The sequence below is a fragment of the Anolis sagrei genome, chromosome 6 (genome assembly GCF_037176765.1).
Source record: "Anolis sagrei isolate rAnoSag1 chromosome 6, rAnoSag1.mat, whole genome shotgun sequence".
NCBI classification, from domain to species: Eukaryota; Metazoa; Chordata; class Lepidosauria; order Squamata; family Dactyloidae; genus Anolis; species Anolis sagrei.
Genome location: NC_090026.1, coordinates 6471972 through 6486289, shown reverse-complemented (window position 1 = coordinate 6486289; position 14318 = coordinate 6471972). Strand labels below are relative to the sequence as shown.

Genomic DNA, 14318 nt, shown 5'->3' with positions numbered 1-14318 from the left:
CATAGAGCAAATGAAAGAAAGCTGCATACCATAACATATATACAATAAGTAAGCAACAGGATTATATACAAACACATTACTCTTCTTAGACAATCCCTCGTAGCAAGATGGTGTTCCAAGTGTAGTGTCTTGGTGGTGGGTCTGTACGTAGCTGTGGAGCCCTAGTCTTGATCCACATGTTCTCCCACAGTGAGGACATCGGTTTCCAGGTGGAAGGAGGTCCCAGTCAAGGTTGGCTTGATGCACCTTGCTCATGGCCCTCCATTCCTGCCTCTTGGAATTCTGCAGCATTACTGGTCACAGCTGACCTCCAGTACGAACTTTCAAGGGCCAGGGCTTGCCAGTTCTCAGTGTCTGCATCAGTTTCCAGGTGGAAGGAGGTTCCGGTCAGGGTTGGCTTGATGTGCCTTCCTCATGGCCCTCCATTCCTGCCTCTTGGAATTCTGCAGCATTACTGGTCACAGCTGACCTCCAGTACGAACGTTCAAGGGCCAGGGCTTCCCAGTTCTCAGTGTCTGCATCAGTTTCCAGGTGGAAGGAGGTCCTGGTCAGAGTTGGCTTGATGTGCCTTCCTCATGGCACGTTTCTCTCTTTCGCCCTCCATTCGTGCCTCTTGGAATTCTGCAGCACTGCTGGTCACGGCTGACCTCCAGTAAGAATGCTTGAGGGCCAGGGCTTCCCAGTTCTCGGTGTCTATTACTCTTCTTAAGTGATCCCCCATAGCCCGAGGAAGATGGTCCTCCAAGTCTTGGCAGTGGGTCTGTAGTGGCTGTCGAGCCCTATTCTTGACCCGCATGTTCTCCCGCAGTGAGGATATCGGTTTCCAGGTGGAAGGCGGTCTCATTCAGGGTTGCTTGATGCACCTTACTCGTGGCACATTTTTCTCTTTCTCCCTCCATTCGTGGCTCTTCAAATTCTGCAACATTGCTGGTCACAGCTGACCTCCAGTAAGAACACTTAAGGGCCAGGGCGTCCCAGTTCTTGGTGTCTATTACTCTTCTTAGGTGATCCCTCGTAGTCCGAGGAAGATGGTCCTCCAAGTCTTGGCAGTGCGTCTGTAGGTGGCTGTGGAGCCCTATTCTTGACCCGCATGTTCTCCCACAGTGAGGACATCAGTTTCCAGGTGGAAGGAGGTCCCGGTCAGGGTTGGCTTTATCCACCTTCCTCATAGTTGTTGGGGTTCAGCCTCTGTGTGAACTTGAACCTGACTCTCTGATTGTGTTTCCTGATGCCCATGTGAATTCTGAGGTCAGTTTAGATGAGGATGGTTTGAGTAGTGAAAATCCCACAGCCTTGCAAAGTGAAAGTCAAGATTCCCCTGAGAACTTACATTCCGAGCCAAGCGTGGACAGTTCACTCCCTTTTCCTCCCAGTTTTAGCTCTCCAGAGAATCAGGCACCTGGTCTGCCTAATGAGGATAGGCGGGGGCTGATTTGGCAGAGTCGGGGAGAAGCTCAATGTTTACGCAGGTCAGCCAGATTGAAAGGAATCCGAACAAAATCTTCAGGCGTGTCTTGCAATAGATTTCTTGGCCTTAAATATGACTGCTGTGAATACAGCTTCAGACCAGGTATCGTTCCAGTTTCATGTGCCAGCGTTTGCAGATCTCCGGATTCCTGTGGCTTTGTTCCTTGGAGATTTTCTAGTTGCCTCAAGTACGGTTAGTGGATTTGCTAACAGGTTCCAAGATTCAGCAGTTTGCTGTGGGTTTCATGGTCTTGTTCATGGACATTTCCTGTTGCTGATTTTTATGGTGGTTTTTTACTTTTGTATTTTTTTCTCTATTTTGTATTCATCTTTCATCAATAAAAAAGGATTGTTTTCCTGAAGCCAAGTGTGATGAATTGTTGTCTGAGGGTCTAGTTTCCTGCTCTGGGTTGCAACAATAGCACATTTCTCCCTTTCACCCTCCATTCGTGCCTTTTCTAATTCTGCAGCACTGCTGGTCACAGCTGACCTCCAGTAAGAACACTCAAGGGCCAGGGCTTCCCAGTTCTCGGTGTCTGTGCCACAAACATAACTATAGTAAATTATAAGGAAGGTCCACACAGTTGAGATTTTGGGATGCATTGTAAAGCTTCCCTCCCCAACTGAGGATGGTGGGCATTGCCATTCCCAGTTGGTATAAAAACTCAGGTGAGGAAACAGTGCAGAAATAGGAATTGTATATGGAAAGAGTGTGGCACGTTTTGGGTTTGGGAAGAAGATAGGCAGGAGGTTTTGAAGTCATGTAGAGGAGGGCATTTGGAAATAGCATGCCTTTCACCCACTCTCTTTGCTATGCATTGTTTTCAAGGACTGAAAGGCTCCTTGCAGCGGCTTCAGCTGGAATACGTTGACATTGTGTTTGCCAACCGAATGGACGCCAACAGCCCCATGGAAGGTGGGTGAATGCTCCTCTGTAGAAACATATATTCACCCCAAAAACCAAACCAAGGGTCTAGGCCAGGCATTGGCCAACTTGGGCCCTCCAGGTGTTTTGGACTTCAACTCCCACAATTCCTAACAGCCGGTAGGCTGTTAGGAATTGTGGGAGTTGAAGTCCAAAACACCTGGAGGGCCCAAGTTGGCTCGAGCCTGGTTGTAGAAGCACCTGTAGACCCTCCAGTCTTTAACAACATATCCCAAGACCTGTAGCCCCCTCCTCTATTTCCAAAGCAGCAGGGATCGGGGAGGGAAATTGAGTGGATTGAGGGGTCCGCGCGTCAAATTTTGAAATGCTTCTCTCTTGCTGCCAACTTCCCTGCTCTCCAAACTCCAACCTCGGCTCATTGGTTCTCTCCTTCCCCTCCTGCAGAATGCGACCCGAATTTCCGATTGCTCTTGCTGGAAGGTACTGCGGACTGATTCCCCCCTCCCACCTTTCCCCGATTTCCAAAATTTCCACCCTATTTGCTGCCCCTTCGCCTTCCCCGGACCTTCCTGAGCCCCATACCTCTCAAGGCTTTACAATCCCAAATGCATCACGATTTTTCTTACTGTTGGGATGGGAAGAAGCTGGGTATCTCAGTCACAGAGATCAAAGCGGGATACAAATCAATACATTCATTATTATTATAATTTATTGGAAACACAACAAGATGAGTCCATAGCAGACAAGATCTCTCTGCTGGCTGTTGTATTGGATCACACGTCGGACACTTCCCAAGTGTCTGGGACCGTGTGATGTATTGGTGTATAATGCTTGCAGATCCCAATAGGGTGGCCTTTTTCAGTTGACAGGTGGTAATTTTGTCAGTGCCGATTGTGTTTAAGTACAGGCCAAGGTCTTCAGGCACTGCACCCAGTGTGCCGATCCGCACTGGGACCACCTTTACTGGCTTGTGCCAGAGTCTTTGAAGTTCGATCTTTACATCCTTGTTTATTATTATTATTATTATTATTATTATTATTATTATTATTACTACTATTAGAAATACAACAAGATGAGCCCACAGCAGATACTCTGCTGGCTGTTGTATTGGATCACACGTCGGACACTTCCCAAGTGTGTGATGTATACTGTGATGTATCGGCGAATAATGTGTGCAGATCCCAGTAAGGTTAAGTTCTTGTGGGTTTTTTCGGACTATATTTATTTATTTATTTATTTATTTACTGCGCTTGTAGACCGCCATTCTCAGCCCTGGGGCGACTCACGGCGGTGTACAACATGTAAAATCAGGTACAATTTACAACATAAGCAATATCAAAAACAACATTAAACAACATCACTATCAATAATACAATTACACTAAGTCATTCGCGACGTCTCATCGTTGAATCACAACCCAAATCTCGTTATCCATGTTCCGTTCCAATCGTCATTGCCAATTGTTGCAGCACTTACTCAAACGCCTTCTCAAACAACCACGTCTTTAGTCTCTTGCGGAATGTCATAAGGGAGGGCGCCAGTCTGATGTCCACAGGAAGGGTGTTCCACAACCGGGGGGGCCACCACCGATAAGGCCCTATCCCTCGTCCCCGTCAGGCGTGCCTGTGAGGCAGGTGGGATCGAGAGAAGGGCCTCCCCGGACGATCTCAAAGTCCTCGTGGGCTCATAGGCCGAGATGCGGTCAGACAGGTATTTTGGGCCGGAACCGTTTAGGGCTTTGTAGGCCAACACCAGCACCTTGAATTGGGCCCGGTAGCAGATCAGCAGCCAGTGGAGCTGGTACAAGGGCGTTGTATGCTCCCTGCGTCCCGCTCCTGTTAGTAACATGGCTGCCGCGCGCTGGACTAGCTGGAGCTTCCGGGCCGTCTTCAAGGGCAGCCCCACGTAGAGAGCGTTGCAGTAGTCAAGGCGGGATGTGACCAGAGCGTGTACTACCGTGGCCAAGTCAGACTTCCCGAGGTACGGGCGCAGCTGGCGCACGAGCCTGAGCTGTGCAAATGCTCCCCTGGTCACCGCTGAGACCTGGGGGTCCAGGCTCAACGATGAATCCAGGATCACACCCAAGCTGCGAACCTGCCATGTTTTCGGGCTATATGGCCATGTTCTAGAGGCATTTCTCCTGACGTTTCGCCTGCATCTATGGCAAGCATCCTCAGAGGTGAGGTGAGGATGCTTGCCATAGATGCAGGCGAAACGTCAAGAGAAATGCCTCTAGAACATGGCCATATAGCCCGAAAAAACCCACAAGAACTTAGTGATTCCAGCCATGAAAGCCTTCAACAATACCCAGTAAGGTGGTTGTTGTTGTTATTATTATTATTATTATTATTATTATTATTATGGAGCCCCCAGTGGCGCAGTGGGTTAAAGCCCTGTGCCGGCAGGACTGAAGACCGACAGGTCGCAGGTTCGAATCCGGGGAGAGGCGGATGAGCTCCCTCTATCAGCTCCAGCTCCTCATGCGGAAACATGCGAGAAGCCTCCCACAAGGATGATAAAAACATCGAATCATCCAGGCTTCCCCTGGGCAACGTCCTTGCAGACGGCCAATTCTCTCACACCAGGAGTCACTCCTGACACAACAAAAAAAAAATGATCAAGGTTTTCCCCTTGACATTAAGTCTAGTCTTGTCCGATTCTGGGAGGTGGTGCTCATCTCTATTTCTAAGCCGACGAGCCAGTGTTGTCCATAGACACCTCCAAGGTCATGACTGCATAGAGTGCCATTACCTTCCCACCGGAGCAGTACCTATTGATCTACTCACATTTGCATTTTTTTGGATTACTATGTTGGCAGAAGCTGGGGCTAACAATGGGAGCTCACCCCATTCCCCAGATTCAAACCGCCAAACTTTTGGTCAGCAAGTTCAGCAGCTCAGCAGTTTATTATTCCTATTATTTATTTATTTATTTATTTAGAACTTTTATATATCGGTCTTCTCACCTCCAACGAGGGACTCAGGCCGGTTTGCAACAGAGGAGTTCATACACAATAGTTAAAACATCACATCCTATAAAACTCGAATATAAAACACATTAAAATACAATCATATAATTACATCAGGCCAAGTCGTCAGAATAAAATCACAATTCACCACCATCCGTCCGTGTGGTCAAGGGTTATTGACTCCCTCATCAAATGCCAGGTTCCAGAGCCAGGTTTTCACCAACTTTCTAAAGGTCAGGAGGGAAGGGGCAGTTCTAATCTCCAATGGGAGAGAGTTCCAGAGTCGAGGGGCCACCACCGAGAAGGCCCTGTCCCTCGTCCCCACCAGACGTGATTGTGAGGGTGGTGGGACCGAGAGAAGGGCCCCTCCAGAAGATCTCAACAACCTTGATGGTTCATAGGGGAGAATCCGTTCGGACAGGTAAACTGGGCCAGAGTCGTTTAGGGATTTATAGGTCAATACTAGCACTTTGAATTGTGCTCGGAAGCTAATTGGCAGCCAGTGGAGATGGCGCAACAGAGGAGTAGTATGCTCCCTGTACCTCTCTCCTGTTAGTAATCTGGCTGCCGCTCGTTGGACTAATTGTAGCTTCTGGGCAGAGAGCATCGCAGTAGTTTATACGGGGTGTAACCAGAGCATGGACCAACCTGGCCAATTATTATTATCATTATCATTATCATTATTATTATTGTCAGAAAAATTCGGCCTCAGTGCAACTCAATTCGCTCCTGACATGAAAAAAGCTGGTTTTGATCTGCTAGGTGGACAGTGAGCTGGGCTGAAGGTCGGGCGCTCGCCCCTGACCCGGGCTTTGAACTGCCAACCTTTTGATTGGCAAGATTTATTGCAGCTGGTGGTTAACCTGCTGTGCTAAAGCCCAGCCCTTATATCATGCACTCAAGAAACAAAACTGCAGTAGGTTTTGGTAAAATAACGTATTTGGTTTACTCACAACCTTCATGTGTTCGGCATAACACAGGTACATAGCTTATCCGTCCAGTTTCAGATGCGTTTGGAATAGTTTCTGTGTGCAGATGGCACAGGGCATCTTTCTTACTACAACACCCGGCATGTGTTGGTCTGAGCAATCCCAAAATCTAAGAAGAATCTAGAATGGAGTCTGAGCTCTGAGCAGTCTCAGAGCCTCATGGAGTCTGAGCTCTGTTCTCGTCTCAGTGCTGATCATGTGGTCTGCAGCCCCTCCTGCAACTTCTCAGGAAAAACATAGAGCAAAGGGGAAAAAGCTGCATACCAGAACATACATACAATAAGTAATCAACAGGATTATATACAAACAAACTATACTAGCAGTGAAAAACATAGAGCAAAGGAAAGAAAGCTGCATACCAGAACATACATACAATAAGTAATCAACAGGATTATATACAAATTACTAGCAGTGGAAATGAATTTGACAAGTTTTAGTAATAAAACCATATTTTGAAAATCTGGGTGTTTGTTTTAGTGTCTTTAGCCTCGTGAAACTATAACTCCTGGGTACAGATAGGACTGAGTCATGGCAGTTAAAGTGGTATTAAACTGCATTAATTCTACAGTGCAGATGCACCCAAGGTCAGCCTCTTGAGAGGTATGCAGAGCCACTGCCCACCCCCCTTTTTTTCTTGAACCCCATATTCCCCTTGGAATGGCATCCCATAATATCCTCCCCATGACAACGGCCCATGGATCCTTGTGCCCCCTTTTAACCCCATGTAGTAATGCCATTCTTTCACATTCCTAACGGCACAATCTTATACTGTACATGCCTCTTAGAAGTAAGGCCCATTGAGTTGAGTGGGACTTACTCTCTGGATTGTGCCTTTGGTCCCTTAATATACCCCAAAAACATGTCACCTTATGACTTTCCCAGACTCTGCCCTATAGCAGAACCCCTATAGACCCTATAGAAATGGGACGGAGGGTGAATGGTGGACCGAATTGCAAAGAAATTGAATGCGCGTGTGTTGTGTTGGCATGCTTTGGTGTGTTGTTCTCTCTGCTATGCAGGGTTGCCAACTGATTGCAATATGCAGTTAAAATAATAATAATAATAATAATAATAATAATAATAATGGCATTGTAAGTATTATGGAGATAAAGCCACTCTTATTACCAGGATGAGCTGATGCTATGCCTTAGATTATCAGCTTACCGCAGAGCAATTGAAGACACGTAAACAAGGGGAAAAGATAAGTTGGCAACCCTAGGTGTGTTTTTCTGAATTTACCATCAATATATGAAACCCCATAGCCTTGCAAGTTGGAAGGTAGAGAGGGAAAGCAAGAGTATTTGAAATTGTAAATACTTTAGGTCATGCTTTTATGGAAACCTTGAACCACTTAGACTCGCTGTCTCCTTTTACTAAGGATTGCAATATACAAATAGCTCTCCATGTTTTGGCTTTGACGATCCCCAAAATACTGCAGAGTCCTGGTCACAGGCTCCTTAAAGCAAAGGTGAATGATTAATGGGGCCAGACACTGTCTATAGAGAGAAACAAGGGAACAAGGTAGGTCTGCAAATCCCTGTGCTCACCTTTCCTTTTCTCCTCTGCAGAGATCGTCCGCGCCATGACTTACGTGATCAATCAAGGGATGGCTATGTATTGGGGAACCTCTCGGTGGAGCGCAATGGAGATCATGGTAAATGCTGCCACCCAAATGCTAGTCTATGGGCATTGCCTTGGATGTGACCGACATGTTCGCGAGGGTGGAAGAGCAAAGGAGTAAAAACACACAACACCCCTGCTAGATATGCACGTGAATTTCTCCTCTCACGACATCCTCCAGCTCCGCAATGGGACAGACTGTCTCCAAAGCAAACCGTTTGTTCTGATCCCCAAAACACTGCAGAGTCCTGGTCACAGTTGGCAGAGTTTTTATATCACAGCCTCAGATCTGGTGTCGTACACCAGAGCAGGAACACCTCTGACCTTAAATACCACACCAGTTAGCAAACTGTTTGTTCTGATCCCCAAAACACTGCAGAGTCGTGGTCACAGTTAGCAGAGTTTTTATATCACAGCCTCAGACCTGGTGTCGTATACCAGAGCAGGAACACCTCTGACCTTAAACACCAAACCAGTTAGCAAACTGTTTGTTCTGATCCCCAAAACACTGCAGAGTCCTGGTCACAGTTAGCAGAGTTTTTATATCACAGCCTCAGACCTGGTGTACACCAGAGCAGGAACATCTCTGACCTTAAACACCAAGCCAGTTAGCAAACCGTTCGTTCTGATCCCCAAAACACTGCAGAGTCCTGGTCACAGTTAGCAGAGTTTTTATATCACAGCCTCAGACCTGGTGTTGTACACCAGAGCAAGAACACCTCTGACCTTAAACACCAGTTAGCAAACCATTTGTCTGATCCCCAAAACACTGCAGAGTCCTGGTCACAGTTAGCAGAGTTTTTATATCACAGCCTCTGACCTGAAGAAGAAGAACAACTTTATTTTTCTACCCTGCCTCCATCTCCCCAAGGGGACTGGGGACAGCTTACATGGGGCCAAGCCCAAGGCAACATACAATTAAAAACGAAACAATAACATATTAAAATAGCATAAAACAGCATGACTATCTATGTATATAATAAAAGTCAAAACTTGTATGCGGAGGACAAAAGTGTGGCGGGAGGAGTATGTGCCAGCGTTCTGATTGGCTGCCGCTGTGGTGCTATTTGCATATGGTCTCTGATTGGCCAGCTTCAATAGGAGCCCCTGGTGGAGAAAAGAGTTCATGACAGAAACGGGGACATGAGAAGGAAATTTGCATATGGTCTCTGATTGGCCAGCCTCAATTCCAAGATTCCGAGATGACAAAGAGAGGAAAGGAAAAGGCCAGAGGGGGCGGAGTCAGACAATTACCAATACACACCAGACTTGGCACACAGAGCCCCCATGACCCACTCTACATCCTATTACAGTTTGGAGGATGAACCATGGATGTTGAGACTTGCAGCACCATCACTCACATTCTGAGACCACTGTTAACCTCATCTAATGACTGATCAGGACCAAACTTCGCACATAGACCTCTCATGACCCACTTTACGTCCTGGTGTGGTTTGGCCGGGGATGGACCATGGATTATGGGACTTGCAGTGCCATTGCTCAATTCTTCAGACCACTGCAACCCTCATCCAATTACCAATAAATACCAAACTTGGCACACTGAGACACCATGACGCACTCTACATCCAGGTGCAGTTTGAAGGAGGATGCACCATGGATGATGGGACTTGCAATACCTGCACTCCCTTCCTAAGACCATTACAACTGCCAACAATGATGGATCAGGACCACAATTTACACAGAGACCCAGCATGACCCACTCTACATCCTGGTGCGGTTTGGAAGAATTTGACAATGGATGATGGGACCTGCAGTCACTTCACTCACTTCCTGAGACCACTGAGACCCTCGCCAATGACCAATCAAGACTAAACTTGGCACATGGAGCTCCAGTGACCCACTCTACATCCTGGTGCATTTGGAGGAGGACAGATCATGGATGATGGGACTTCAAGTACCTCCACTCCCCAAAATCTGCTGCAATCTCATCTAATGACCAATCAAGACCAAAGTTGGCACACAGAGCCCCCATGACCCACTCTACATCCTGCTGCAGTTTTGGAGGAGGGTTGACCATGGATGATGGAACTTCCAGTACCTTCACTCACATTCTGAGACCTCTGCAAACCTCATCCAATGACGGATCAAGACCAAACTTGGCACATAGATCTCTCATGACCCACTTTACGTCCTGGTGTTGTTTGGAAAAATTTGGAGATGGATGATGGGACTTGCAGTACCTTTGCTCACTTCCTGAGACCACTGAGACCCTTGCCAATGACTAATCAAGTCTAAACTTGGCACATGGAACTCCAATGACCCACTCTACATCCTGGTGCAGTTTGAAAGAGGATGGACTTTGGATGATGGGACTTGCAGTACCTTCACTCACTGACACCACTGACACCCTCATCTAATGACTGATAAAGACCAAACTTGGCACACAGAGCCCCCATGACCCACTCTATATCCTGCTGCTGTTTGGAGGAGGGTGGACCATAGATGATGGGACTTCAAGTACCTTCACTCACTTCCTGAAAACAATGCAGCTGTTATCCAATGACCAATAAAGACCAAACTTGGCATACAGAACCGCCATTACCCACTTTCTCTCATAACCCGGGCAGCGCCGGGTCCCCAAGCTAGTAATATATAAGCATCATAAGCAACAACAGACTCATTTTGGGGGTGGGGAGGGGGCCAATATGCAACACTAGTTAAAGGATAGATTGGTCAATAAGGTGGATGACCTGGTGCCATACACCAGAGCAGGAACACCTCTGACCTTAAACACCAAACCAGTTAGCAAACTGTTTGTTCTGATCCCCAAAACACTGCAGAGTCCTGGTCACAATTAGCAGAGTTTTTATATCACAGCCTCTGACCAGGTTTCATACACCAGAGCAGGAACACCTCTGACCTTAAACACCAAACCAGTTAGCAAACCGTTTGTTCCAATCCCCAAAACACCGCAGAGTCCTGGTCTCAGTTAGCAGAGTTTTTATATCACAGCCTCAGACCTGGTGCCATACACCAGAGCAGGAACACTTCTGACCTTAAACACCAAACCAGTTAGCAAACCGTTTGTTCTGATCTCCAAAACACTGCAGAGTCCTGGTCACAGTTAGCAGAGTTGTTATATCACAGCCTCAGACCTGGTGTCGTACACCAGAGCAGGAACACTTCTGACCTTAAACACCAAACCAGTTAGCAAACCGTTTGTTCTGATCTCTAAAACACTGCAGAGTCCTGGTCACAGTTAGCAGAGTTGTTATATCACAGCCTCAGACTGGTGTCGTACACCAGAGCAGGAACACCTCTGACCTTAAACACAAAACCAGATAGCAAACTGTTCTGATCCTCAAAAGATTGCAGAGTCCTGGTCACTGTTACCAGAGTTTTTATATCACAGCCTCTGACCTGAAGAAGAAGAACAACTTTATTTTTCTACCCTGCCTCCATCTCTCCGAGAGGACTCGGGGCAGCTTACATATGTGGGGCCAAGCCCAAGACAACATACAATTAAAAACGAAACAATAACATATTAAAATAGCATAAAACAGCATGACTATAATATATAAGCATCATAAGCAACAACAGACTCATTTTGGGGGTGGGGAGGGGGCCAATATGCAACACTAGTTAAAGGATAGACTGGTCAATAAGGTGGATGACCTGGTGCCATACACCAGAGCAGGAACACCTCTGACCTTAAACACCAAACCAGTTAGCAAACCATTTGTTCCAATCCCCAAAACACTGCAGAGTCCTGGTCTCCGTTAGCAGAGTTTTTATATCACAGCCTCAGACCTGGTGCCATACACCAGAGCAGGAACACCTCTGACCTTAAACACCAAACCAGTTAGCAAACCGTTCGTTCCAATCCCCAAAACACCGCAGAGTCCTGGTCACAGTTAGCAGAGTTTTTATATCACAGACTCTGGCCTGACGAAGAAGAAGAACGTTATTTTTCTACCCTGTCTCCATCTCCCCGAGGGGACTCAGGGCAGCTTTCATGAGGCCAAGCCCAAGGCAACATACAATCAAAAATGAAACAATAACATATTAAAATAGCATAGAAACAGCATAACTATAATAAACAAGCGTCATAAGCAACAACAGACTCATTTTTTGGGGGGGAGGGGGCCAATATGCGAGACTAGTTAAAAGGATAGACTGGTCAATAAGGTGGATGACCTGGTGTCATACACCAGAACAGGAACACCTCTGACCTTAAACATCAAACCAGTTAGCAAACCATTTGTTCCAATCCCCAAAACACCACAGAGTCCTGGTCACAGTTAGCAGAGTTTTTATATCACAGCCTCTGACCAGGTTTCATACACCAGAGCAGGAACACCTCTGACCTTAAACACCAAACCAGTTAGCAAACCGTTCGTTCCAATCCCCAAAACACCGCAGAGTCCTGGTCACAGTTAGCAGAGTTTTTATATCACAGCCTCTGACCAGGTTTCATACACCAGAGCAGGAATATCTCTGACTTTAAACACCACACCAGCTTGGTAAAATTAGTAAGCAGTTTATTGAAGAATGTAAGTAGGCAAACCAGTAAAATTAGTAAAAACAATAAAGTTTCCATAACAAAGGATAATCCGTGAGCTTCAAGGCAAAATAAGATCAATTGGAACAAGAATCCATGAAACAAGGCACCATGAAAAATTTAATACACAGATCAGTTGCTCTGAGAAAGACTGTGAAGGGCCTCTCCCAGGAATGTGACCTTGTGAATCTTCCTGAGACATCTCGGGCTTCTCATCCTCATTGCCAACAGACCCAACCCCACCATCAGGAACATCACCCCCATTCCCATCATGAACATCAGACTGGGTTAGGTCTGGGTTAGGGCTAGGGCTGGGCCTATAATCTATTACACAGTGCATGTTTTATTCCAGCGACCTAACGCCCAAAAACCCAGACGCAAAATAGTCTCAGACCAATAGTTAAGGCAAACAGAAAATCTTTACTCTCTTTACTTTGCAGAGATGAAACAAAACTGGCAATACTGCAAACAAAAACAGCAGTGCAACGTATTTTCACAGTCTTTGTAATATGCATAAAAATCAAAACAACCTGAAGTAAATATCCATTTCACTGTCAGCATCTCCCGCTGGTACTCCATACTGGTGAAACAGAACTCCAGCAGCAACCCACCAGAAATCCAACACCCATCACACTGTATTCAAAAACCTCAAACAGTTATAGCCCCTTGGGCGTGGCACATGATTGCTGCTTAACCTACTTAGTCAGCTGAACAAGATAATTACAAACAATAAGGTTTCTCTTCACACATATACCTATGTCCTGCAAGGACTTACCGTAACACAAGGCACCATGAAAAATTCAATACACAGATCAGGAGCTTGGCAACAACTTGGTACATTAAAGCAAAACCATCATGAAATTCCAACGTTGACTCAACTGAGGCAACTCTTTCCCATTAATCAATATAAGGCTTTTCCAAATCCCAAAACTGAAAGGAAAGCATTTCTCTTGACTGTACCACTAGATAGAGGTTTCTTCTCTCTCTTTTCCTATAAACGAACTGATCTTCTTTGCGTCTGAGCACTCTGTCTCTGCTTACAAAAGCCTTGCTTACTATCCACAACCTCATTAACTTGATGCTCATTAACTTCTGCACCTGACAAATCATCTTCAGACAGTTGATCTGAGAATGACTGTGAAGGGCCTCTCCCAGGAATGTGACCTTATGAATCTTCCTGAGACAGCTTGGGCCTCTCGTCTGAGTTTAACATAGGCCCGGGCAAACCCTCATCCTCATTGCCAACAGACCCAAGCCCACCATCAGGAATATCATCCCCATCCCCATCATCAACATCAGACACAAGCACAGGTTGAACAGGCTGAGATACAACACGTAGTATAGTAGCTCATCAGCTTGAATAAGTGCACTTGAGCTCTGGCTGAGCTTTATTCTTCAGACGTTGCTTCATACAACTATTTACATCTCTGCTAACAGTATACAGAGATACTCACAAACATAGCAACACACACAACGAGGATGGTGATGGATTACAGATGCAGAGAGATCATGGCAAGCTATGATCTCCCATTCCTTCCTCCAGAGATCACAGAAAATGGCTCAGCTCTCCCTCTAGGACAGGCATGGGCAAACTTTGGCCGTCTAGGTGTTTTGGACTTCAACTCCCACAATTCCTAACAGCCTACCGGCTGTTAGGAATTGTGAGAGTTGAAGTCCAAAACACCTAGACAGCCAAAGTTTGCCCATGCCTGCTCTAGGATCCCATAACTACTTTCTTAACCCTTTCAATGGACTGTGCTGTGAACACATGTCCATTAGAACTGTATTTCTTCCCATTGGAGCCACATCCAAGGCATTTCTATGTAATACAGCATTTCTCTACCGGACAAGATATTTCATGCACTC

General features: G+C 46.2%; 1 protein-coding gene across 4 annotated transcripts in view; it reads left to right on the top strand.

Annotated features, from left to right (window-relative positions):
- Positions 1–14318, top strand: part of KCNAB3 (potassium voltage-gated channel subfamily A regulatory beta subunit 3) — an 88113-nt gene that overhangs the window by 61650 nt on the left and 12145 nt on the right. For 2 of the 4 annotated variants that reach the window (XM_067469720.1, XM_067469722.1), the window contains exons 8-10: positions 2297–2383; positions 2798–2833; positions 7879–7964. In XM_067469720.1, the coding sequence (XP_067325821.1) occupies positions 2297–2383; positions 2798–2833; positions 7879–7964 (209 nt within the window). The remainder of the gene's footprint in view (positions 1–2296; positions 2384–2797; positions 2834–7878; positions 7965–14318) is intronic. The other 2 variants (XM_067469721.1, XM_067469723.1) reach the window with 1 other exon arrangement.